The sequence below is a fragment of the Phascolarctos cinereus genome, unplaced genomic scaffold (genome assembly GCF_003287225.1).
Source record: "Phascolarctos cinereus isolate Bilbo 61053 unplaced genomic scaffold, phaCin_HiC Scaffold_8;HRSCAF=390, whole genome shotgun sequence".
In the NCBI taxonomy this organism is placed as follows: Eukaryota; Metazoa; Chordata; class Mammalia; order Diprotodontia; family Phascolarctidae; genus Phascolarctos; species Phascolarctos cinereus.
This window is the reverse complement of record NW_027556291.1, coordinates 74,763,582-74,790,405: the sequence shown is the minus strand read 5'-3', so window position 1 is coordinate 74,790,405 and position 26,824 is coordinate 74,763,582. Positions and strand designations below refer to the sequence as shown.

Here is a 26,824-nt window from a genome sequence, read left to right as displayed (position 1 = left end):
CGCACAGCCTGAGGCTCTCCCTAGCCGGGGTGCCAGCTCGCTGGACCCGGTGCTGCAGTGTGCACGTGCAGGGGATGGCAGTGGGCTGGACTCCAGGTGCCCGCAGGAGGAGGAGGAGGGAGGGAGGCAGCTCACACTCCGCACGTACCTCCTCGGCAGCTGGGAGGCGTGACAAAGCCTGAAGACGCTACGGAAGGCCGGCCAATCATCGAGGAAGCGGCTTCCCTCCACGTCTTCCCATTGGGGAAAGGAGGCTCCTGAGGCGGAGCTTGGCTGCAGAGGCGGAGCCCTTTTGCCCATCAGTAGGGACGTCAGAACTCGAAGCTCCGAGGAGCGTCTGCTGTGGCCCCGGGGCGGGGACGGGGGCGAGGCCGTCCGGGGCGCGTCCCAGCCACGGAACTCGTTCATTGGCTGAGCGGCTGCAGGGGCCGGCCGGGGTTCTGGCGAGCTGGGGGTGTGGCGGCCAGGGATAGCGCGCGGAGCTCGGGCAGGACTGACCAGGACTAACCCTCCGGGCGGTTGGCCTGAGTACGCGGGTGCCATGGCCGCGGCTCCTCCGACTCTGTGGGGCCGGCTCGGGGTGCGCGCGGCGCTCAGCACCCGCTGCGGATCCGGGGGGCCCGGCGCGGGGGGCGGGGGACCCGGCTCGGGGGGCGGCGAGCCCCAAGGCCGCCGCCGCCACCTCAGCGCCGCCGAGCAGCCGCAGCGGGCGGCCCCCCCACCCCCCAACGCCCGCTTGGACAATAAGAGCTTCCTGTGGGCGCGCTACAACGAGATGAAGCGCCTGGTGCAGGGTGAGCGCGTGGGGCACGGCCCCCTGCCTCCCTCCGTTCTCCTCTTTTCTCTCTCTTCTCTTTCCCCCTCCCTCTCTCCCCTCTCCCCGGCTAAATGAAGTAGAGCTTGGAGGGTGGGGGGCCTCGGGTGACTTCCCCTTTGCCTAGGCCCAGCCCCCTACTCCCAGCCCGTCCCCGGGGGCCCTTCCTTGAGTCTCTCCTTGTTTCCAGTCTAGCCCTGTACAAAGAGAGGGAAATGGTACTTGTACCTACCCCCACCGATTAATGAGGGACCTGTGGCATCATTGCATATTCCAAACTGTATCCTACCCCCCAAAGATTGGCCCGAAGGATCACAGACTTAGAGCTGGAGAGGGACCTTAGAGCCCCTTCCAGGCCCAAAAGAAACCTCCAGACTTGGCCAAGGCTACCCACTAGTAGCAAGTGATGGGAAAAAAAAAGGCGAGAGTGAAGGGTCTGTGATTCCAAATCCTTCGTGCCATTCCTGCCCTTTTCTTTATGAACTTTGATGCATCGTGCCTCTCTTTACCCAGCACCAGGAAGCCCCTTTGCCCCTCCTCTTATCTCTAGTGTTTGAAAGTACTGCTATATGTCTCAGGAAATGCTGTATGTGAAGCCTGCATCCAGTAGCACCCAATGGGCGTGCACATGGTGAGGTGAACGTGTCTGGTTATGCTGTCGGTGTTGAATGGAGTGTCGAATGGGAGGAAAGCTACAATGTTGGGGGTGGGGGTAGGGAGGAAGGTGATCTTTTTCCCAGTGTAATTTCTTCAGTTCAGGATGAGAGAGAGGGAACCCCCTCTAAGTATTGCAGTTCTTGTGGAGTGGGACACCAGGTTTGAATGTTTTGCATCCTCCTCTACCTTGACTTTTTTTTTTCCTTTGGGGGAAATTACCGTTGATGACCCTAGAATAAATTCATCTCCTTTCAAATTTAGGATCCACAGATAGCATTTGAAGGCTGTGGTTTCTGTTTTCTCTCACCACACAGTGAGCATTTATTAAGCACCTAATCACATTGAAAAGTGAATCAAATAGGCTTCCCACAAAAAGGACTCCTGAACGTGCTTCCTGAAGCATTTCTCAGCACCTCTCCTAGTACATATAATTGAAGTAGAAGGTATAACAGCTTCTGAAGCTTCTTTGAGGTGTGGATGTTTGAGGTTGACTTGGCTGCCAGACGGGTGTGAGAGAGTAAGCTGCTGGCAAATTTTATTGCTGGAGCAGGCAACTCTGGAAACTGCCTGGAAATGTGAAAGTTTATTTTTCTCCTGAAGGAGATGAATCCCTGAATCATCCCAGCACTGAAAGATTTTGCCTTTCCAGTCAATCTTTCTTTACTTTTTATTTTTTTTCCCCTGAGGATTTAAGTTGTTTGCCTTTGGAAAAAGGACTGATAAATAAAGTCAGAGGGAAACTTCATCTATGAAGCAGCTAAAACAGATGAGCAAATAACCTTACTTTTAAGATAATTTTTACTTGTAATTTGCTGCTTATATACCTGCTTTTTACTTAGTTGCTCATCACACCTAATATATTCTGAAATTCATCCTCTTAGGATCCTGGATGATTGTACAGGATTTAAACCGTATAGACTGTACCAAGTTCCTGAGCCTGTTAGCTTTTTAAATCCTATTCTGGGTCTTTGTGGGGGCAGTGAAGGGAGGAGAGGCCTAATAATGTGGTTAGGTTGGAGGAAAAGAACCAATAACCCTGAGCCTGTTTCTAACCATTGAAGTAGCAAACCCCATAATAACAACTACCCACATCACTCTAGGACTTCCCAAATCCTAACACATTCTTAACACCTAGCTCCTTTGACCCTCACAACTAATCCTATGAAAGAGAATGTAAGCCTTCCTCCCTTTCCCAGGATTAAATGTGACTGTGAATTCTCCCTTGCCTTCCGATCCTTGTGTCACTCTTGAGTAGGGACCTGCCCTTCCTGAAGGCCCTCTTTAGCTCTTTGGACATTGCATAGCTACCAATGGACTTGGCCATTGGTTCTACATTGGTCTTGCTGCATTATGGACTTTGAACACAGAAAGGCCTGGGTTCATATGCCACCTCTGTCACTTAGGAAGTGTGTGGCCTTGAACAAGCAACTTAATCTATGTCTAAAGCTCTAAACCTCAGTTTCCTCATCTGTAAAATGAGAATAGTAACTAGCATCTACTACTGTTATAACAACAAGCATTTATTAAGTACCTACTAAGTGCCAGTCACTGTACTAAGGTCTAGGGCTATTACATCAACAATAAAAAAGTAGTACCTGCCCTCAAGGAGTTTACGTTCTGTTGGAGGAAAACAACACATACATAGAAAATTAAGCACAAACTATATACAAAGTAGTTTCTGGGGAAGGGGAGGTAACACATCAAATAAAGTGTTGGGTTTGGAGTCAGGAAGATCTGAATTCAAATTCTGTTTCAGACACATACTAGCTGAGTGACGCTGGACAAGTCACTTTACCTCTGTCTGCCTCCATTTCTTCAACTATAAAATGGAGTTCATAATAGCACCGCCATGTCTGAGTGGTTGTGAGGATCAAATGAGATAATTGTAAAGCACTTAGCATAGTGCCTGGCACTTAGATTGCTTCTTAATAAATACTTCTTCCTTTCCCTTCCCCATAGCCCCTCCCCCAAGATACTCTAAACTGGGGAGGCCAACCTCCTTGTAGGTAGCCAGGGATTCCATGAAGCAGAGGCAAGAAGGGACTGAATTCTAACCATAGGGAAAGTGCAGAGCCAGGAGATGGAGTGTTATATATAGCTGGCCAGAATGTCAAGGGAGGGGAATGTGCTAAGTCTGGAAAGGTAGGCAGTAGTAATGATTGTGAAGGGCTTAAGCTGAACCAAGAGGTGTGTGTTTGATCCTAGAAGCAATAGGAAGCCGCTGGAATTTCTTGAGCAGAGCAATAATATCACAAGTCACACAAGTGCTTTATGAGTATCATTTGGCTAGCTTCATGGAAGATGTCGAGGACTATTGCAGTAGTCCAAGTGATTGGTGCTGACAGTTTGAACCAGGGCCTGTGGCCACAGGAGGAGGAGGGAACAGATGTAAGATGTTGTGGAGATAAAACTGATTGAAAAGAAGGGGTGAAGGAGGATGACCAGTTGAGGATCCCTACATAGCTTTAAACCCAGGTGACTTGGGAAGAAGGAAGAGTCTTGCGGGGTGGGGGGGGGGGAGATAGTTCTGTTTGGGACATTGAATTTGTGCTACCTAGGGACATCCACTGGAGATCTCTTCTAGGCAGTTGATGATTCAGGAGTAGAGTTCAAGAAACTAAGGTTGGTTATTTCAATCTGGGAGTCATCTATTAGAGATGATAAGTAGATCCAGGGTAGATGCTGAGATCATAGAGAAGGGAAATGTAGATAGAGGAAAGAGAAGGCCCACGAGAGAACCTTGGAGATAGCCATGGCTGAGCCATTCCTGATAATAAAACAAAAATTGACAAGGAGTGACCAGACAGGAAGGAAGAGAACAAGGGAAGAAGAAATGTCTGAGAAGACGGAGGGGGTCTGCAGTGCCAAATGCTTCAGAGATCAGCCCACCTCACTAAGGCACAAAGAAAATGCTGCATGGAAAGCGCTCTGCCAACTAGAAAGTGCTCTATGGAAATTTCATTTGGTCTTGGTGAGAATATCTACACAATTCTGGGTTGAGAGCCTGCTAAAACCTACTCGTTCCTTGACATTGCCCTGTGGGTGAGCACTGTAGCATTATACTCATTTGACATGGGAAAACTGAAGCTCAGAAAGATTTTTAAGTTGTCTAAGGGCTTGGCCTTGCCCTGCTTTCCCCAGTAAATCTCAGGGAAGTATTGAGTCTGGAGCTCAGGTCTCTACAGCTCCCTGACAATACTATCCCTCTACTTCAAAGATTCTTAACCTGGGGTCCATAAACTTGTTTTTAAAATATTTTTAAAACTGCATTTCAATAATTGGTTTCCTTTGTAATCCTACTCATTTTAAAACGTTCTTTAGAATGTGTCTTTAGTCACTAGACTGCCTGCCCAAGGAGGGCATAACATCCAAAAAGTTATAACTTAATTGACCTGTTCTCTTTCCACCTAAGGTCATCTTTCTTTTGCCTCCATGTGCTTTGACAGCCCATGGGTGTAGGAGCCCCAAGCACAGAAGAAAGCCAGAGTGGCAACACTCCGTTGGCAGTTTTCTGTACTGGAGGCTCCATGCTACCCAACTCTGAGAACATTCCAAACCCTACTGGGAGGGCTTCAGAATGGTATGCTTGTAACAGGCCAGTTGTTCGGGCTTCTGGAGTATGACCAAGTGTTTTGGAAAGCAAATTAGGGGAGAGGGGGTGGGGGCAGGGGCCGGAAGAGCTTATTCTCTCAGGCATTTTGCTTCAGGCTGGTGGAACAAACTGCTTGTTGCTTTTCACTCAAATAGAGAGAACCCTGCACCCTTACCCACAGCTTTCCTAATTGAGAAGTGTGATATTTTAGGAAAACTTAAAGCTTAGAAATGAAATCTTATTTGTTTCCTTTCTCTATAACACGTATCCACTAGCACATGTTCCAAAAGTGGAGACAAGTCAAACAAAGAAGAACTATGTCTGACTCAGTACAATAGGGAAAGTGTATTTGATTCTGTAAATAACAAGAAAGACCCATTTTGAAAGAATCCATAGAGATTCATTTTCCAATTCTCAGTTTGAAAATAACAACTCTGTTTTTAAAAACAACTCTCGTCTTTTATTGGTATGCAGAGTACAGCAGAACTGGGGTACAGCAAATTTGGCCCACTGCTGATTTTGGTACAGCCCAGTTTTTATATTTGTAAATAAAATTTTGTTTTATCAAAAAGATATAAAAACCATTCTTAGCTCACTAGCTGTTTAAAAAAAAAAACAGGCTAGAGTTGAATTTAGCCCATTTGCCAACCTCTAGTAAGGAATCCCCCCATACCAATGCAGAGCAATGATCAGCTTGCACCTTCAAGTCTCAGAGAAGTGAAATGCCTAGTACAACAGGTCACAGGACCAGCATGAGGCAGAGGCATTACTGGAACCCAGGGCTACCTGATGCTTTTGGTCAATCTGCTGTGCTGACAATTGTCATATCTAATTTTGGTTTTTGATATTGTAACTTTTTATTAGCTCTCTGGGGAAAGAGAAGGGTATGAGCCAAGCAGGTAATAATAAGTCCCAAAAAAATGAATTTCAAGGATGTGGCCACATAAAGCTCTTGGTTTGGCAACTGGAGGGTAATAATCTAGTTGCAATTGGACCATGCCATTTCTGCTCCTAGAAGGGCCTTTGGAGATAGTCTGTTCTGTCACCCTCATTCTACTGGGAAAGAATTCAAGGCAAGGAGAGGAGTGATTTAACCCAAGATCACTTTTCTAGTTTTGCAAGTAGAGACTATAAGGGGCAGGTAGGTGGCACAGTGGATAGAGCACTGGCCCTGAAGTCAGGAGGACCTAAGTTCAAATCCAACCTCAGACCAAACGCTTGACCCTTACGAGCTGTGTGACACTGGGCAAGTCACTTAACCCCAATTGCCTAAAAATAAAAAAATTTTAAAAAGTAGAGATTGTAAGTCTCTGTAAATAAGAGGCCCAGCTTCAGACCACCTCTTCCTAGTGTATAGACCTCTCCCATACTAATTAATCCTCACTCTATTGAAGGCTCTACATTTCAGATGGGCTTTTGGAAGTCTTGGTGCCTGTTTCTACCTCTCTTGTTTAGGGCCCCCATATGTTTGGACATCTGGGACCCAACTTAGTTTTGAAATTCTGTTTACTGGGACTTAATTTCTTGAGGGCCCTAGGCAAAGGAATTCCCCATAATCCGATGGATTGGGTAGGAGGGCTGAATATATTTCTCAAAAATAAGCATATAATGTATATGAGAGTAATTTAAGAATCTACATGCATGTTATTGTCAGCAGATTTCCAAGGTAAAATTCTGAAAGAGCAGAGTCCCTTCCTTCTTCATTTGCCTTCAGTATAACCCTAACTCTGCAGCTCTCACAATCCCTTTGACTCGTTTCAGAGAGGAACTGTAGAGAAAGAAGGCCCACAGAGAAGGAGAATTGGGAATGCTTCCAGAAATTTCTCCTGCCTGCACTTTGGACACCATTGGATGGCTTGTCTCTTCTGTCTTGGCCTCCTTGGCTGAGAGGCTTTGCTGCCTCCTGGCTCTGCACGTCCTACAGGAAGCTCAGACTCCAGGCTTGTAGTTGGGGAAACCACATGGAATCACTTTGCAGGCAGTTCAGTTCTAAATGAATTCTTAATGAATTCCTTACTGAAAGAACCTCAGTGTGCACATGCCTCCATCTTGGAGCTCCTCTCTGAATTCTGTGGCAAAAGTGAATGCAACTCAAATTCCTGATGAGAAGAATGGTCACTCACCTACCAGTCTAGTTTGTACCAGGAAAAATAGGGCACTTGCCTATTCTGAGTTAAGCAGCTAACTGTGGGTCCTGAAAATATGTCAGGGAGGAACTGTGGTTTTCTCTAGGCAAATCACACAAAACGAGCAGGCAAACAGTTAACATTTCCATCGTCACTATAAAGAAAGTGAAGACTAGACCTTGAGCACTCTTAGAGGAAGCGTTTCTGGGAGCATTGGTTATTTGGTGATGGAAAGAGCCAGGATTGAGGACGATCATTTCTTTGATTCCTGGTTCCTGCTATCTCAGTGTTGGTTGTACTGAAAGGCTGTGTTTGTATCAAACTGCTGTTTCTCTGAGGCTTAAAAGAAGTTGGGAAGAAGTTATTCATCACAGGAATGACACAGCGTGAGTTTCCATCAAGAAGAAACTGTTTCAGGAAAGTGTGTACCAGTGCAAAATGCATTGTATCTTAGGATTACATTAATTTTAAGCAGAACATGAAAGGATTGGTTGAGCTCCTAGATCTAGACATTAGGAACTGCATGATAAGATATTGTGATAGAAATGCTTTAAGCTTTCAGAATGTGATACAAATGCTTGGGAAGCAAGGTGTCTAGTGATGGTACTGCAGTTAATAAATTAGATGTTGGGCAGCTTCCCCCAATCTCTTGTCTTTGGAGGAGTCTTGGTACTGAAAACTTCACTTTGTGCCTAGCATTGTGTTATAAATACCCCCTCTTTTTTCCATTCAACGAGAAGTAAAGCATTTGGGGCACCACTTACTTGAGAAATACTGCACTAGTATCCTGAGTTGCAAGAGGCCTTACAAAGTTCAGCTCTCTCCTTTTATAGAGGTAGAAGTGAAGGCCTACAGAGCTTAGAAATGCATATGATTTACTAATCCATAATTACCTAGCAATTTGCTCTGCTAGGCCCTAGAAGCAAACCCCAGAATATTTGTTATCCGCTCTCTGTCTCTCTGCTGCCACTTTCTACCATGACTCAGGATTAGGTATATCCTCTTGGTGGCAGGAGCTTTCCCTAAATTCTCCTGTCTGTCCCATATTTTGGGCTTTCAGATCTGCTCCCCCCTGGTGTGTGTAACCTCCTGAACCCTTCCACCATCTACGCCAACAATGAGGTGTGCCTGGCTGACATTGAGATCTATGGTTTTGACTACGACTACACGCTGGCTCTGTACTCCAACTCCCTCCATTCCATGATTTACAACACTGCCAGGGACATCTTGGTGGAACAGTATAAGGTAAGGGAGGACTTTTCCCACCTGGTCAGTGGCCTGGCCCTCACTGTCCCACTTGGGAAGTGCAAAGCATGCATGTTGATGAATACATAACATGTCATTGACTCTTTGGAATTTCATTGGTTCTTGAGGTACCATCCAGCCTGATGACAAAGTTTGAGTCGGACCAGTTGCCTAGTTTGGTTTGGTTTTGAGGGGGACAAGGAAGGGAGGAGGTTATATAAATCTCCCTAAATGTAAGCAAAGGGAATCTTTGGAGACTTGCTCTCAGGGGGCGTGTGGGATACTTATATGTTTATGGCACTGGAGAAGTAGAGGCAGAAGACCTTGTTGCAAATCCCAGGTTTGACTTTGGTTTGCTTCACCCACAGCAAATCACTTTGACCTCCCTGAGCTTCAATTTCCTCATCTGCAAAATAGGGTGTATGTGTGTGTGTGTGTGAGAGAGAGAGAGAGAGACAGAGAGACATCAACACTATCACCTTCTAAAATAACTGCCTCTTAAGTCTAAGAAGAGGTTTAATGATTGAATTATGAGGTGGTTTTGGTGCTTTTCATTATGGCCACTTTCAAAAGGCAAATGGTTTTCATTCTGGCTCTTTTCCCTACTGCCTCCTCATCTCCACTTTCTAGAACACAAGTGAAGACTCTACGAAGCAGAAAGTATTAACGCTCCTTAGTCGTGGCTGACACGCTGCTGAAGGCCCCATGTCTCTGAACTGAGACTAGATAGAGCTTGGCTTGCAGTGCCATTTTTTGGAGACAGCAATATAGGAGCAGTGCCTCCTCATTCCTCTTCCACTTCCTTTCTTCTTGCAGATAATTTTCTCTTTTTTTCCTTGTAGTATCCAGAAGGGATCCGCAAATATGACTACCTACCAAACTTTGCCATCCGAGGATTGCACTATGACATTCCCAAGGTAAGGCCCCTCTGATTGCTTTGGTCGAGTACCTTGGTGGGAGTTAGGGTGTATCCTTGCCTACTTTTCATCCTTCCATCTCTCTGCAAAAAAGTGTCTAGGTAAGGTAAGGTGACCTCTCAGAAAATTCTTTTGGTGGGTTTTCCATGTACTTATTGAGTCTCTTCCCACTGGGCTTATCCAGGGCTTACTGATGAAGATCGATGCCTTCCATTACATCCAGCTGGGCACCGTATACAGGTGAGACTTTCAGGAATGGGGCATATGGGGAGAGGTGGACACACAATAGTGGCCTCAGAATTTTGCTAAATGGCAAAAAAAAAATCTAACACATAGAGAAGTGAAAATTCCATGAGGATATAGTCATTGTTTTGTGGGCAGGAGTGTTGTCTTAGAGACATTGGGGTATTAGTGTAGGTTAGCTCTCATTCATTTGCTCTATTAGATATCCACTTCCCTTCCGTATCCTATACGGAAGAGTCCCAGAGTCCCATAGATAGAGGAATCAGTTAAAGCTGACAGAAATCCATTTCCCTTCGCTGCCAACATGGTTATTTTGTTTTTCTGAGAATGGATGATGACTTTTGACCAGAAGGTATGAATCTTCTCCCCAGTCTGGCTTGATTTCCTCATTGCTCAGACATGCCCACATTGGGACACCAAGGACAGGCTGATTGGCAAACCCAGGCTTGCAGATGTACATCTGGAAGAGATCCCTTGCTCCAGAATGTTTTTTTTTCCCTCTCCACAATTATCCATTCTTTCAAATGGTCTGTGCATCTCCACCTTTTCTCTCATGGTTTGTTTGCTCTTTGTAATCTTTCCTAGGGGCCTCAAGCCAGTCCCAGATGAAGAAGTGACTGAGTTGTATCAAGGCACACATCACATCCCCCTCCACCAGGTTAGCGGATTCTATGGCAAGGTGAGTTGACAGAGACTTGAGCCTCCCTCCCCTGAGGGTAAGTCTAATAATAATTGAAGGGAAAGGGTGGGAGTGGGGCATCAGGGAAATTGGCTTTTGTGATCACTCTTGGCTCACTCATCTATAGCCTTTTGTAACTAAACAGTCTAAAGACTGGACTTTACCCAAGGTGCAGTCCTTCCCACAAGCCTCTACATCAGGAGTTACCTTCCTGCTCACCTTTCCTCAGAGAAAGGTCAGGATTTAAAACCTAATGTCCTAACTCCAAGGCCAGCACTCTCTATTGCATCACAAATCTGGTTCTGATGCTTCCTAGTCAAGCCTGTTCCTCAAGGGAACTCTTATTCCTGTTAGATTCTCATCTCCCTGGACCTCCGTGTTACACTAGCTCGGAGTTTTAGACAGCCTATGCTTTGCTGGTGATATTCATGCTGCTTAAAGGCAAGTAGACAGGTCTGGAGACCTCCCTCCCCTGTGCACACACCCGCTGGTGTCTGCCACCCAGCCTGTTCCCCAAAGTGACCAGGTATGATGGAGAGAGAGAGGAATTTGATTTGCATCTTTGTTAGCTAAAGAAATCCTTGGGGATCGAGGTAGTTAGGTGCCTGTAGTGAGGGGAGTCTAGTACCTGTCCATCATTGACTGACTCAGCAACCTCAAAAACAGGAACTTTGGATATGGATGGGTTGGAACCTATGGTAGTTTCTGGAGGCTGCCATTTCTGGAGCTATTGTCAGAACAGAAACCTTGGGCGTCAAGGAGGTGAATGGGCAGTTGTTAGTAAAGCCACCTGCCTTGTATCTCTTGTCATTGGTGAGGAATCCTAAGCCATGGCTCTGTCACTTTTCCAGGGCTCCATTGCAAGATACTTAACACCTATTCCTCCAAGCATCTTACCCTCTCTTCCTTTCCTGGCTTTCTCAGGGACCAGCAGTGAAGCAATTCATGGACATCTTTTCCCTTCCTGAGATGACCCTCCTTGCAGTGGCCAATGACTTCTTCATTTCCAATGACATTGATTATGACCCCATCCACCTTTATAAGGATGTCACGGTAATGCTTCCTCCTGCATACCTGTCTTCTTCCCTAGGTGGTTTCCAGCCTGAATTCCTCTTGAGCAAGGTTGTAGAGATTGGGGCTTCATGCATTCCATCTGAGCCAAAGGTAAACTCTCAGCTGTTGAATACACTGGATCCTCAGCCTTCAGTCATTTCATGGCTACCAATGGAATGAGCTTTCTTTTCCATCAGTCGCTGGGGTTATGCCTAGAGGCCAGAGCTCTGAGAGAGTAGTGACTTGCTTCTCTGTAGTACATGGATACCATGTTAATGCCCTACTGGAACACTGATGGAGCACCTGTTCTGGAGTGTGCTGGCATAAGACAACATCCTTACCTTTGAAGATGTAGCATCCTGGTGGGGAGATCATATCGTTGCATCCTTTATTTTATTTTCCTTTTTGTTATTTCATATTTGTTATTGTATATTCTAAGTGCCAGTGCTGCTATGACAGTAGGTGCACTAGACAATCAAAAGATGTCATCAGGGGCTGGGGTGTTCACTGAAGGCTCCTGCAAGGAGCAGAACCTCAAAGGAAAGGTCAGGGATTTAAATTAGGGCAGTGCAAATGGATGGACCAGCTTAAATAAAGGCGCCATGACATATGTATGTAAGGCAGTGGTGAGGGCCAGGGAATTGAAGACAGTGACTAGTCAGAGAATTTGGTTTATGTAGGAGAGTAATAGGAGATAAGTTAGTGAGTTTAGACTATACTCAGGGGTTGGGATTGGAGGGGGAGTCAGCAAAGTTGTTACCTGCTAAGGGTGGTTTTAGAAAGATTCTCCTAAAGCCCAAGATGCTAAGCAGAGAGATAGGGAACCCATCTCAAAAGTTGTTAGACTAGTCTAGCCTGAATGATGATGATGGTGATGATGATCCTGGACTGGGATGGTACCCATGAGAATGGGAAGGAGGAGAGAATGAACAAAATGCAATGACTGACTGGGGTGAAGGGAGAGGAATGAAGGATTCCCACATTCCTGCAAGCACCAATGAATGCTTGTATTGGAGGTGCTGTGCCAAGCACCAGGTACAAAGATGAGTCGGGCCCAGTCCCTGCTCTGGAAGGGTTCCTGGGCTGCAGCAGGACAGGGTAGGGGCTCAGATAATGGCCGCCAAAGATAGACCACAGATAGACCAAAGAACTGGCAAATAAAGAGGAAGGAGAGGGGACTGTGAGCAAGGAAATAAAGGGAGGCTTCTTAAAGGAGGTGGTATTTGAGTGGTGAGCAGGGCCTTGGAAGACGTGCACACTGGTCATTAATGGTGGTATCAACCAAAGGATGGACGTCGAAAACCATAGAGCATGTTTCAGGAACTGAGAGTTTGGCAGGGTCCTAGAGCAGTGTCAGGTAAGACTTGCAACAGCCCTTCAGGCTCCATTTGTAGAGGCTTTGGATTCTAGGCTAAGGAACTTCAAGTCTTTAAACTCTCTGAACTTTCATTTCCTTACCTTGGCATTAGGACTAGATTTCTAAGGTTGCTTATAGCTCTCGAGTCTTTTTTTTTTTTTACTTTATTTGTTAGGCAGTAGTGAACCCTTACAGGTTTTTGAAGAGAAGTGTTCATTTGGGAGAGGGAGTGTATAGGGTATAAATAAGGAAAGAAACTGGAGGCAATGAAGGCAACTATTCAGACATCCAAATGAGAGGAGATGCTTGAAGTAAGGCTGGGAAGATGGAGGGGGTGCATGGGAATGGTGCTGCAGGGCTCCAGTGCCAGAAAGAAGTGTCAGAGGGAAAGGTCTCGCCTCCCAGAGTTAGTGGAGCTGCAACCTCTCTTCCACGTCACTTTTCTTAGAAGAGGAAGGTTACTCTTTCTGAGAAATAGTTTCCAGGAGAGAGGCTGGTCATTTCTGCCAGAGAAGTTCTTGGTATCTATTGATTCCTGAAGAGCCCCAGACCCGATTTTGTGGCGTGACCCATGGAAAGGATGAGGGGGGGTTTTTTGAGGGTGAGGGGTGTCTCCCTCCCTAATTTCTACCTGTGTGACCGAGAAATGGAAGGTTCTATCCTGCCCTCCTTTATGTCCTTTCTTAGGGGAGGCTAGGCTATTGTGCAGAATGGCGTAGAGCAAAACACAGGCTATTTTCTTAGAGACAAAATCTCTTCCCCTGGAGGGGTAGCTGGGGGTTAGATAAGTTTGCATTTTTCTATATCTTTCTTAACATGAACTTGGGAAAGAACGAACTGTTCTGTTAGAGGAGAGCAGGAACCCTGAGCACAGGCCGTTTTCTCTTATCTTTTAGAAACAGCTGCCAAGGAAGCTCTGAAGCTTGGAAGGCCATAGAAATGTCACTGCCCAGTGAGCTCAGTGCGGAGGTTAAGACAGGCTAGAGAAGAGAGAGGCCTTTTTTGGAGTTCCCCCCCACCTCTGTACCCCTCTGAAACCACTACAGCTCCTCCCCTCAGTGAGACGAGCAAACCTTTGGTAATTTCCCAGGCAGAAAGTCAACCTTTCCATTTGGTTTTCTAGCCCACACTTCTGGGCTTAGGTTTTTTAGTGAGCTGGACAGAGGCAGGGAGCTGCCAGTTGGCCCTAAGAGAGGAGGAATGGAATTGGAACCCCCAACTGGGAAGGATTTGGTTCTTGTTCCTCACTTCAGCCTCCCACAAAGTGACCCTCCAAAAGGCCACCACTTCAGCCGATGCATGTGCGAGATGCTAAGGATCCAAAACCCCCAAACCTCCTCAGTCCCTTCCCTCCTCACCCAGGCACCCACGGCTACACAGAAGACCGGTAAAGAGGGCCTGACAGGCATGTTGGGCTTCACACTTTTGTGGTCAGAGCAAATCCAGGGGCTGGGAATTGGGCCTGGGTGCTCCATTTTAGGAAGGTTTGGATGAACATTAAGAGGATTTGAAGGAAGGTAGCCAGGATGGTAAGAGGACTGGAAGCCATCCGAGGGCTCCATCAAAGGAGTAAGGACAGAGGAGAGAAGACTTGGAGTGGCAAGAAGGAAGGCCAAACCAGGATTAGCAAGCGGGGGAAGGGGCCAAGGGGCCAGGAACATCAAAAGGGAGAGAATTTCCCCTTCATCAGAGGTTTCCAAGCAGAGGCTCTCCACTTCATTAGGACATTGTTGTTCAGATATGAAGTCAGGCTGGACTAGATGACCTGAAGTCCCTTCCTAGAGGGTTAGGTTGGGACATCAGAGAAAGGGGAGTAGCTTAAGTGAATGGCCCTTAGTCTCTTCGATTTCTTTTCTTTCTCTCACTCTCACTTTTGCTCCCCCCCTTCTCTCTTTTCTCTCTCCCCATTGTATGCCTTGCCCCCTCTCTCCCTCATCCCTCTTTTCTCTCACCCCATCTCTCTCCTCCCTTCTCTTCCCTCTCTCCTCCTCCCTCTCACCTTCCCCTCCCCTCTCCCCCCTTTCTCTCTCTTCCTCTCTCCCCTCTCTCTTCTTTCCCCTCCCCATTCTTCCATTCCTCTCCTTTCTCTCTCCCTTTTATCTTCTCTCCCTCACCCCTCTCCCCATACCCATACCCTTTCTTCATCCCTGTGTCCAGTACTTTTCTACTCATGTTTCTTACTTATCTGACACTCTCTGAAATTCTGGGTCTATGCATGTTGCCATCATGTATCCTGATTACTTTTCAAGGCTACATCAACTCTCTGCTAAATATACTCTCCTGTTTTCTGACCGGGAAAGAGCTAGGGCAGACTTTGGAGTAGGTGAGGTTCTGTCTTCTTTCTCCCTACATGTGCTCTGATGGCCTGGCTTGGCACACCCTGTTGCTCCTGCCTTCTCTTCCAGTCTGCAGAGCAGCCTGTCTATTTCCAATAAATGTGGGGCCCAAGGTTTGGTGGCCCCCTCACTCCTGCTTCTGTCACTGCTCTAAGAAGTGGGGTCCTTTCTAGAGCGAGTCTAGGCTGAATCAAAAGCCCCAAACCTTGGGTCCCAAGGATATTTTGAACAAGCACAAGCCGGAGCCACATTGGCTCATTAGATCATTTACATTCCAGGCCAGAAGGGACCTTAGAGGTCATCTGGTTTAAAACCCTCCTTTTAAGGAAACTGAGATGCAGAGAAGTTAAAAGACATTTGGGCAGTAGCATAACTGGGATTCAAACCCTCTTGAGTCCTCTGACTTCCAGTCTTGCCATTTGAGACCTGAAAGTTCTCCAGGTACGGTCTAGGGACCCCCAAGAGGTCTTCAATATCAAAACTCTTTTCATTCTAATACAAAAGTGTTTCATTTCTAATATGGTAAATATCAATAGATATGAGCCATTCAAACCAAAGCTCACTGGGGGTTCCTTAGTCATTTTCTGGAGTATAATTTGAGAACTGCTGCAGGAATCCCAATTCTCCAACCACAGCCCCTAGTTGGAAACCACACAAGGGCCAAAGGGATTTAAAACCCAAAGTTTGCTGAAGAGTATTTGTCAGACTCCTGCATTTTCTTTTCTAGCCCTTCCACTCCCTCCTCTGAGCCCTTGGTGACCCCAGATAAGTTGCTCTTCTTGAGCCTTAGGCAGATTCTTTTGCCTCTCTGGTTACTAGAGGGGTAAGAGTCTTTTGTTTTCCTCCAACTCAAATAATTGCTTTCCTTTACTTTTTTGGGAGCCTCTTTTGCTTGCCCAGATGCTCTCTGGGAACTCTCTGGGAATATGTAATTGGAAACCTTGAAGGCTGCTCTTTGACCCCCTGAAATGTGGAATGTGCTGCTTCTTTTTACCCAGATGATTTCTGGCAGCTCTGTCCCCTGAGGGCATAAATTGAGAACTTCTCTTCAGAGGTACAAAGTCCCAAGTCTGTCACTGATTCTGAGTTTATTGTCCAATCCTCAGACAAATCCTTCCCTTTGGAGATCTTTTAAAGAGAAGCAGCCAGTGGAGCTCCCAAAGCCTATCTTGAGCCTCAGTTTCTGCCATAGAACAGTTTGCATTCTGGAGAATTGTTTCCAAATGAATTGCCTTCTCCCTTGCAGCTGATAAGTTAGGACTAAGGAGGGGGCTGGTACTTGCCATCTGAAATGTAGCTGGAGATGTGTTTTCCTTCAAACCTCATTGTGGGATAATGGATAAAGAGCTGGATTGAGGCCTCCCTCTGACACTTGCTGGCCTTGTGGGTCACTCCCTAAAGCAGTGAGCTTCGGATCAGCTGCTTTTCATGAGGGGGATGTTTTGGGTTTGTTTTTTTTTAGTGCCCCCTCAGCTTTTCTAAAGCTACAGATTTCCTCCCTTTGTTGTCTTAGGATGCCATCAGGGATGTCCACATCAAAGGCCTCATGTACAAATGGATCCTCCAGGACTTGGGTGAGTTTGGGCCCTAGAACATGGGCAGACTCTATGTAGAAACTCCTGAAATTGAAAATGAGAGTGAGGGAGTGCACGCCCATGTGTACGTATGTATTGTTTGCGTGTGGGTGGGTGGGTGTGTAGAGGGACCCAGAGAGAGAATTGGACCACATTTCCTTGGTCGTGTGGATCAGACTGAAGCTTACCTAAAAATGCCAGTCCCATTTGAACTGACTCTCACATGTGCATGTGTTGAGATCTGAGAGATTTAGAGACCCCTCACGGACTGGAGTATGGGACAGGATCTTCTGGAATGAATTCACAGACTCAAGCATTCTTTAAGTCAAGATTTATCCTTACACTATACAGTGGGCAGAAGTCCTTAAGGAACCTGCCATGGTGGCAGAGCTCCTTAGGGAACTTGCAACCTAATAGAAATGATGCTAAAGCTTATCTGGGAAAAGTAGTGGATTATGTGCCAAGTATACTAATTAGTTGGTAACATAAAACTACGTCATTCACTACTGGAAACGTGGAGGAGGGGGTGGGAGAAGAGAGGGTTCCTAAAGGGTATATTTTGGTCTGTTATGTCTGATAACAAGATAGTTTCAGGAGTTGACGTCTACAGCTTGACCTCTGGATTCTATACAGTAACTGCGGGCATCAGTACTTGATAGTTCTGCTGGTACAAGATAGTCTTATTCATACAAGGGAAATTCTACAGAGATCAGCTTGTTCTTGTAACAGGGAGAGATAGTTTGCCTCACTGGGCTCACTCGTGAGTTATTGCCAGAGATAGGGCCCTTGGGCTGGAGGGAAACTGCCAGGGATAGTGTTTCTGAGGCCAGGGAGAAATTGGAGTCCAAGCAAGGCACCCAGGCACCCCATCACATGCACACATATATTCTCTCTCTTCTTTCCTGTGGTAAAGATAATTAAGAGCTGTTTCTCTTTATGATTGCTTTATTCAGTTCTGGTCTTAAGCAATCCTCCCCTGCCCAGAAGTCATGCACTAATCTGAGGGAAAAGAGCTCTTGTGAGATCTTGGTGGGGGAATAGTTTTGTCCCCGAGCTGCAAAAAGGGTCTGGGGCTTTGCAGGTTTGATGTGAAGACTTGCCCCAGTGTCCAGGGCTTCCCAGCTTGGGATTTGATTAGAATCAGGACTCCAGATTGGGCCTGACTGGAGATGCAGACTCCCCTGCCTGGGCCCTTCTGACCTCCCTGCTCTTGTGTTTTGTAGAAAAGTACATCCTTCGGGGTGAAGAGACCTATGCAGTCCTGCGCCGTCTGGTGGACAACGGCAAGAAGCTGTTTCTCATCACCAACAGCCCCTTCAGCTTTGTGTGAGTGTCCCCAGAGGAGTAGAGTGAGGGTGGGAAGGGCACTCAGAAAGCTCTTCCTCTTCTCCTGCTTCCCTGCCCCCATATCTGGTCACATATTGCAGTGTATCCTGCAGAGGCTGGAGCAACCACTGGGACAAGGGGTGTTGGGGAGGTGAGGGGTACGCGAAATGTGCTGTGGGTGTCCGATGAAGAGAGTCCTCTGTTCCTGCAGAGAGGCCACAACCCTCCATCCTCTTCTCTGTCTCTCCAGTGACAAAGGCATGAAGTACATGGTGGGCAAGGAGTGGAGGGATTTCTTCGATATAGTCATTGTGCAGGCGGATAAGCCACATTTCTTTAATGATGGCATCAAGTAAGTATGTGGGTCTGGAGAGGACAGCCTCATTTGATCCTGTGGCCTGGATGTAATGGTGGGAGGGAAAGCAGCACAAAATCCTGTCCCTAGCCCAGCAGGCAGAACCAGCCTTCTTTGGAGCCTTGCCTTCTTCAGCCATAATTCACATTTAGAATAACCCCTTTGTGGTTTCCTAAACTACTTTTCTCATAAGCACCCTGTGAGGTCCACCAGTTTTATGGAGGCAGGCAGCCCAAGGCCCTTGCCAGTAAATGTGGGAGCTGAGATTTGAACCCAGATCTCTTGCCTTCCAGCTCAGTATTCTTTTTGCTATACAATGCTACTCATCTAGTGCCTGCGAATTGGGCTTCCAAGATTCTTCTCTTTCATTTTGTCAGAGAATAAGTTTCTGTCTCCTCTTGCCTGGAGCCAGGCCTCCATGTCATTTCCAGACCATGTCCAAACCATGCCACTCACAATACGTGCCTTTCCCATTAGAAGGGAAGATCATAGGGCCTGCCTCCCTTGCTTGGCTCTGCTTGCATCCTCAGCACTTAGCACGTCATCTGGCACACAGTAAGTGCTTATAACAAATGGTTTCGCTTTCATTCATTCGTTCTGAATGTAGAAATATCTTGAGTTGCTGTTTTATTCCCTAAATATTGTGAACCCAGCCCTGACTCAGCCCCAGTCCCATGGGCCCCTCAGAGAAGCTCTATCAACTCCACATTCTTCCTTAACGCTAGGAGTTCATGTTACTACTTTGCAAAACTAAGGCCATGGAGTGGGGTGGGTGCCATATTGTTGTAAAGTTTGAAGCCTTCAGCTTCTAGTTCCTATTTTTGTTGGAAACCTCGTTTGCTGAAGGTGTCCTTAGAGGGATGGAGTCTGTTTGGGAGCTTTCGGGCCTTCACTTTGTGTTTTCCAGAAGGCCTAGCCTTAATGTGCTTTCTCCTTGATAGGCCAAGTCCACTTTCCCTTAGTTTTTCAAGGAAGAGCAGTTGTGAGCGATGGAGGGGGTTGAGAAATAAAGCAGAGACCAGGATCTACTCAAAGGCAGATGTTCTGAGAACACAGGCCCAGAAGAGTTGGTGGCTGGGGCCTAGGGGAGCTCTCAGGGAAGGTTAGGGACAGTCTCAGCTGCTCCTGGTTGGGCTGAATGAATCCTTTGGCTAGGGTACTGGCTCCTTTCTTTGATCTGAACCCTAGGGGCTCTTTGTTTGGGTTTTTGGCCCTTCCTCCCATTGATTTGACTAACTGTACGATGTGACCCTCCCAAACCTCCCGCTACAGTATTCTCTGGGTTGAGGCCAAACAAAAGCATCATAAGCCTGGATCAGGGCAAGTCTTTGCTGGCTTCCTCTGCTCCTGCTTATTCCTAGAATAAAGGAAGTCCCTTCTCTGTTTTTGAGTGTTGGGGGAAAGGAGGAAAGGCAGCCTCCTGCCATCAGCCACTGTAGCAACTCAGGGCTGCTTTGTGGGGGGAGGGGCGACCCTGGGCCAGGTGGGAGGACCCTAGACTCCCAGACTCTGGAATTTCCTTTGTAGCCTCAGGTTTGCTGCCTGCTTCTTTTCCTCTGTCTCTCTCCCATATTGTCCCAATAGCACTTGACATACCCCCTCCCCCCCAGTTTCTGTAGCCTGAAGACAGGAGTGAGAGAATTCCTGCCCCAGAGCAAAGGTGACAGACCAGTGCCAAATAAAGGGGGGGAAGGGAGGTGTACTGAGACAGAGGCGCTAGCTTCACAGCTCACTGACATTCACAAATGTTCTACCCAAAATGACCTCTTAAAATTTCCCCCTAAAAATATTCCATTTCTGTTGAAGGGCCTTTAATTGGTTGGGTTTTTTTTTTTTGAGGGGGGTAAGGGGAGAAATACTCTTTCTCTTTCTTACAGGCCCAGTTCCTCTATGTAACCTGCTCCAAACATCTAGAATCTTCTATACCCCAATAGTGTTCATAAACTCTTGCAACAGTGTCTGGCAGAACTGGAGCCAGAGGACCAAATGCCCCACCCTGGCAGAAGTATAAGGAGTGGGCATTCTCTTTGAGAGGGGAATAAGAGGCGGGGCAGCCCCCCCCCAGTGGCCTGAGCTCTGGGGCCACATGTACCCATCTCCTGCCAAAGACTGGATATTTAATATGGGAGAATTCCCTTATCCCAGGAGGAAAGGGAAGACCCCGGGTGCCTGAGAGCTGTCCTTTCTTTCTGGCAGACCTTTCCGACGATTGGATGAGAATGGAGACCTTCAGTGGGATAAGATCATCAAGCTAGAAAAGGGCCAGGTATACAAGCAGGTGAGACCTATGCCCATTGTCCCAAGGGCCTAGATTGGCACTCCTGCTTCTCTCCACTCGCTTGCATGGCTATCATAACTGTTTCCAGGACTGTGTCTACCACCTCTGTTTCTCAAGCACCACAGTATCTCTTCCAGCTGGAGCCAGGGGCTTGGGTTCTGACAGCAGCTGCTTCAGGTTCCTTCCTGGCCAGCTCTTAACTTGGGACAACAGGCACTGAACCTCATTTCTGCAAGAGAGTATGAGGTTACCATGCTGGTACTTTGGAGGGTGTGGCTTCAGGCTCTACTCAGAGTGAAGGTTCAAGTCAGAGATTGGAGGCAAAAAGGGAAAGAATCAAAACCACCTCCAGTGTGCAGGGTGTAGGCCTCCAGTTTCAGCAGGAAGGCTTCAAACTTCATACCTTTTCCTGTCACCTGTGACAGCTATTTTTAACCTCAGGGCTCCTCAATGTGGCAGATGCAGAGATTGTCAGTGACATCACACTCTGGGAGTATCAGAAAGGTCTCAAGGAATTGTATGACTCATTGCCCTGGCCTGGAGGACCCGCTCCACCCACACCCCACACACACATACACACTTCTCAAACCGTAACCCCTTCAGGCTCCACCCAGCCTTTGCCCTTCACACTTAAAGGTACCCCAACAGAAGAGGTGCCCACTCTCCTCAGGGCACATGCTCAGGAAGGAAAAGTGGTTTGGAACACTCAGGGCTTTAGGCTCTTCAGTTTGAGAGATAGAAAAATGTTTCCCAGAGACAGCATTCTGGTTGTTGCATTTCTAGGAGCTGAGGTCCAGTCTGGGACAAGATCCTCAGACAAAGAGGAGGAAATCTTTTCCTTTTCCTCAGTCTGAGTTAGCCACAGTGAAAAACCAGGCTGGTCCTCCTGGCACTAGGGTGCACCTCTCACATCTCCTTTTTTGGAGCCTTCTTGGGACAAAGATCTAAATTACTCCCATCACCACCAATCCTGACTTGTTTACAGAAGAAAGCAGCTTAAAAGGGGAGGAACTGAAAAGATTCCCTCCTTCAAAGTCGTTCCTTTCATCATCACCAGTAATAGTAAGACATAAGATTGGTACTTCTGCAAATCAGAGAAAGGAAACAGAGTCATAATGTTACCTAGCATTTATCTAGTGCTTTAAGGTTTACAAAGCAATGTACTTGGTACCTCATTTGATTTTTGATCTCCACAACAGCCTGGGAGGTAGGTGCTGTTATCCCCATTTTTAAGATGAGGCAAACAGAGGAGAAGTAAGCTGCCTAGGGTCACACAGCTAGGAAGTTCCTGAGGCCAGATTATGCAATGAAAGGATTTGGGAAGGGATGGCCAGAAAACTCAAACTCGGGTTGAAATTGAAATGGAATTGACCTTAGGGCTGCCTTCTGAGCAGCATCCCTTACTGAGGCCATGTTGTATAGTAGAGGACCCTAATGGTGCCAGTGACTTTAGGTACAGTTCAGAAGAGGTTGCAGTGGTCATGACTGTGCCACTTCTGTGATTTAGGGGAGGAGTAGACTGCCCTGATTTGGGGGTAGAGCAGCACGGTGCACAGGGCTTGTGCTGGCAGGACAGCAAGGTTAAAGGTCAGTGAGTTTCAGGGAGGAATAGCATTTCCCAGTGAAGCATCTATGTCCTTCTATAATTGCTCCCCACTCCAACTTTCAATTCCCCCTAAACCTGAATCTCCTGCTCCATCCCTAGGGGAACCTGTTTGATTTCCTGCGGCTGACTGGTTGGCGAGGATCCAAAGTCTTCTACTTTGGTGACCATCTCTACAGTGATCTGGCAGTGAGTCTTTTTAGGGAGCCAGAAGAGGGAGAGGGGGACTTCACACTAGGGGCTGCATGGACAGCAGTAGTGGATCCCTTCTCAGGGCCTAGGGGAAAATAACTAGGCAGATTCATTGAGCCCAAAGGGGCGCCAGGGGGGTAGGCCATGACTGTCCTCTTCACCACACTGTTCTTTTCCCTGCCTCATTGCTGCCTTCTCCAAGGACCTAATGCTTCGACATGGCTGGCGTACTGGGGCCATTGTTCCAGAACTGGAGACTGAAACCAAGATTGTCAACACAGAGCAGTATTCTCAGTCACTGACATGGCTACAGGCCCTCACTGGCCTACTGGAACGTATGCAGGTCAGTGCTCTCCCTCCGGCTGGTTCCTTTGGACCGAGAGATACGGCGTAGAGTGGTGGAGCTATAGCAGAAAACTGCTTGTGATACTTTGAAATGTTACCAGGTTAAGCACTAGAAGCCAGAGGCAGCTCTGGCAATAGCTTTTTGGTTGCTGGGTCCTCCATCCCCCTTCACATCCAGCAGCAGCCTTTTTGGCCCTCTAGCTCATCCAGAGGGTTGACGAGATCAGAGTTAGGATTCTGTGATGTAGTAGGACTTAAACCAGAATGTTTTCTTTTTGGTTGCTGCCCAGATGTTTCGAGATGCTGAGTCCCAGCAGGTGCTTCAAGACTGGATGAAGGAGAGACAGGAGATGAGGTGTTTTGAGGTTCCAAGGCCAGTGTGGCCGGGTCTGGGGGAGGATGGGCCTTGGGCTAGACTTCCCTAGGGTGGGAGGTGACTTCAGCCCCTTGAGTGAATAACCTCCCAAGACCTCTGGCCCCATGATGCACTGGCATACAAGGCCTAGGGGCATGGTCCGTGTCCTGACACCTGCCCTTCCCCCTCCACTCTCCCTGACACTTTGTTTCCCTATCCTTCAATTGAAGAAGTGTGCACCAGACACTGGGTGGACTAGGTGCTGGGCCTAAAAAAACGTCAACAAAACAGCCTCAATCCTCAAAGACTTCCATTCTAGGGGAATGTCACCAGTTTGGATGTCACAGTCAAATTCATCTCCAAGGTCCAGTTTGCTTACATTTGTCAGGAGTTCAGTCTGTAACAGTTAAAAGAAAGAAGTCACTCCCTAGGCTGTGTCTGTGAGGCTAAAACCAGGCCCCCAGGGCCTTGCCCCACTGTGAGCTGGAGTTCTCTCACACTCTCCATTTTCTCCCAGGGCTGTCACCAAGAATTTGTTCAACCCTCAGTTTGGCAGCATCTTTCGAACCTGCCACAACCCCACCTACTTCTCTCGCCGACTCTGCCGCTTCTCAGACCTCTACATGGCTTCCATCAGCTGCCTGCTCAATTATGACCTTCGCTACACCTTCTTTCCCCGCCGCACTCCTCTGCAGCATGAGGCCCCCCTCTGGATGGACCAGCTGTGCACAGGCTGCATGAAAACCCCCTTTCTGGAGGAGATGGCCCACATTCGCTAGGGTGTGTGCTTCCCACCTGGGGGTGCTGGGCCGTTCACAAGCCAAGGCCTAGTGCAAGACTGGATTCTTCTGGTCTCAGCACATCCCCCTCCCATCCCCTAGCTCGGTCCGGGGCTGGGAGCCAAAGGGTGACCATGGGGCTGACCACCAGGGTGTCCCATGAAGAGGATACACTGGCATCAGCTGTTGCCTTTGTGCCTCTTCATTATGACCGCCTTAGGGACCCACAAGACCCTATTCGTACTGTCCATTGGATGGGCATTGGGGTTTGTCTGCTTTGGTGCTAGGGAGGAGCCTGTCCCTGAGGCTTGAGGGATGGGTATCCCCAGTTAGAAATCTGTTTTTCCGGGCCAAGCAACAGAGCCCAGCCACAGCTGAGAGAGAGAGAGAGAGAGAAAGCATTAGAAAGAGTGTGGATCCATGTGCCTACTGAAGGGGCAGGCAGAGAATCTAAGAACTCAGAAGGCTAGTCCCAGTGGACTCTGAAGGACCCTTTCTCCCTTTGATTGCATCTGGGACCTAGGAAAATGAAAGGACTTCCCCAAGGTCCTAGCGTGCAGGGAGTGAGATTTAGTTTGGGGGTTAGCAGAGGGGGTGGGTGTTGTTCTTTGGGGGTGGGAGGGTTGGAGTCTTTCCTGGGTTCAGAGGCCTTGCAAGACCTTGCTCAGGAGGGGCCTGGAGCAAGCTGCTTTGGCTCTTCCACCTTCACAACCCCTCCCCACAGCCCTCTCCCCTTCCTGGAAACCTCAGGCTACACCCTAGCCCTGCAATGGGCCCTGTGCCTTGCCTGCTTTCTCTTGCCAAAAAGCTGCAGCCTTGACTCTTAACTGCACAGGGAGAACTCTTGGGAAAGCAGCAGGGTTGGGGCTGGGTTACAAACTGTGTTTGGCAGGCAGAGAAGCAATAGATGCCTCCACAAGGTTCCCAGGGCTCTTGCCAGGAGCAGGGGCTCCCCATTCTGTCAAGGCATATACCAACCCAGCCCTCCACCAAGAGATTGGATGGGGGTCTTTGGCCATCATCTCAGTTCCCCCCTTGGAGGTGCTGGCAGGCTCTCCTCCCGTATCTGCTGCCTATAAATAGGGAGAAGCCCACTATCCCATCCTATTACAAAGGAGTCTGCATCTGCAGAATATCTCCAATGGAGATAGTGGGACATGGTGGGCTTCGTCCTGTCCTTGATGCTCTGAGCCCTCCAGTGGTGGGCTCCCATGGAGTTGGAAACATCTCTGTGCCCCCCACCCCCTTCCCTCAGTCAGCTAGAGCTGCTAAGCTGGGAGGCAGGAGCCCTCTTACCCAAGCCTTCTGCCTCTTTGTCCACCCCTCACTCTTCTCTTGCCCCTTTCCTCTTAAAGGAAAACAAAACCGAAAATCCGGTTGGTTTTCTATCTCCTTTGTTTCTGAAGATGCTCTTCCCTGTGCCTCCTCAGAGAGCCATCTGCTGAATGAATGTCCAGATGTTCTGGATGGCTATATCTGTCCCCAGGTAAATGTTAAGTACTGGGGACAGTAATAGAAGTAAGCCACCCCATGCTTTCAGGAGGCTTAGATTCTGATAGAAGAAGACAGATGACATACATAGAGGGACCTGGTGACCCGGGAGTAGTGCTTTGGTCTGAGAAGACAGGGCTGGTGAGGGGAGTCATAGAGCAATTGATTTATGTGTCCTCTCAGGACAGACTGTTTCCAGAGTGAGTGAAGATGGCTGGAGAGCCAGCCCATGAAACAAAGGCAGTTTAGCCTTCTGTCGAGTCAGTCCATCAACCAAGCCTGATGCTTTGGCCAGTGTTCCAACAGCTCAACTTGCTTGCCTACTAGAGTTCCACTCACTGCTGATAGTGTAGAAATTGTTCAATACTTTAAAATGGTCTCACCTGCCACTACCTTCCCCCCAGTGAAATTGTTCTTGGGGCCTTCTCTTCCATGGAGAGGGAAAACACTGAGCCAGAATCAAAAATAAAGGATTGTGATGGAGAGAGTAGAAGATTGAAAGGAAGGTAGCAGAGGGCTCCCCTGGACTTGCAAAGGGATTGCCCATATACTCAGCACCTTCCACAAGCACTTAATTTTAAAAGTTTGGATACAAATAATGGAGGATAGGATAGGCAGTAGCACCAAGAGGATGAGGAGAGGCACCTCCTGGATGCTGCTTGAGCCAGGCTTCTGGAGAGAAGGGAGTGCACCCCAGGTACAGTGCACAGCCTAGGTAGAGGCAGAGAAATGGGAGATGCTATGTCCTCAAGTGCATGAAGAGAAGTACTATGGAATACATTCAGATAGGTAAGCTAGAGCTAGGTTGTAAAGAGCTTTAAATTCCCGAGGTATTAGTGTTCAAGCAGGGGCCATGAATGTGGCTAGAACTGGGCAGCCATAGGGCAGGGCTGTCTGGGGATAGGCGTGAGGTGGTGGTGATGTTTGGGGGCTGGAGTCAAAGCCTTGGAGTGAAGAGGGCAAGCCAGTTGCATGGCAATTCGTTTGAAGAAGATAGAAGGGAGATTCCACTAGTAGGCATATACACTTAAAATACATGTAGCAGCACTTTTTGTGGGAGCAACAAATGAAACAAGGATGTCCATCAACTGGGGAATGGCCAAACAAATTGTGGTACGTAAATGTAATGGGATATAATGCTATAAGAAATGAAAACGTGGTTACCGAGAAGCCTACAAAGACAAACTTGGGCGAAGTGAAGTGAGCAGAGCCAAGGGAACAATAATACACAATGACTATAATGATAAAAAGAGAAGACCCCTCCAGCAGTACACATTCCCGTTCTCCCCCACCTTACCCCCGTTTTTCCTGAGGTGGGAGATCAATGGATGTGAAACGTTGCATATAATTTCAGATTTGTTGAATACATTGGTTTTGCTGATGGCTTTTTCTTCCTCTTTTTTTCTTTTAAAAATTCTTTTGTTATATGGAATGACTTTTTGAGAGAAAGAAGGGTGGGGGGAGGGCAGTTTCGACAATGTAAAGATTAAAAATCTTTTTAAAAGAT

The 26,824-nt window shown here is 47.6% G+C and overlaps 1 protein-coding gene across 1 annotated transcript; it reads left to right on the top strand.

Moving 5' to 3' along the window:
* The first annotated feature begins 421 nt into the window (after nt 1-421).
* Nucleotides 422-26,700, top strand: LOC110200363 (5'-nucleotidase domain-containing protein 2-like). The gene is made up of 14 exons (XM_020975662.2): nt 422-794; nt 8,250-8,434; nt 9,277-9,351; nt 9,536-9,591; nt 10,180-10,273; nt 11,198-11,326; nt 16,533-16,593; nt 17,817-17,919; nt 18,170-18,271; nt 20,471-20,552; nt 22,258-22,344; nt 22,550-22,690; nt 22,983-23,047; nt 23,565-26,700. The coding sequence occupies exons 1-14, from the start codon at nt 542-544 to the stop codon at nt 23,824-23,826; spliced, it is 1,695 nt and encodes a 564-aa protein (XP_020831321.1). The 5' UTR covers nt 422-541; the 3' UTR covers nt 23,827-26,700.
* Nucleotides 26,701-26,824: the final 124 nt, after the last annotated feature.

Excerpts from the sequence above, each read along its gene's own strand:
- LOC110200363 (XM_020975662.2), top strand. The coding sequence starts at position 542 with ATGGCCGCGGCTCCTCCGACTCTGTGGGGCCGGCTCGGGGTGCGCGCG. Across the intron at positions 9,592-10,179 it reads CAGCTGGGCACCGTATACAG|GGGCCTCAAGCCAGTCCCAG; the intron begins GTGAGACTTTCA and ends AATCTTTCCTAG. Across the intron at positions 17,920-18,169 it reads AACAGCCCCTTCAGCTTTGT|TGACAAAGGCATGAAGTACA; the intron begins GTGAGTGTCCCC and ends CTGTCTCTCCAG.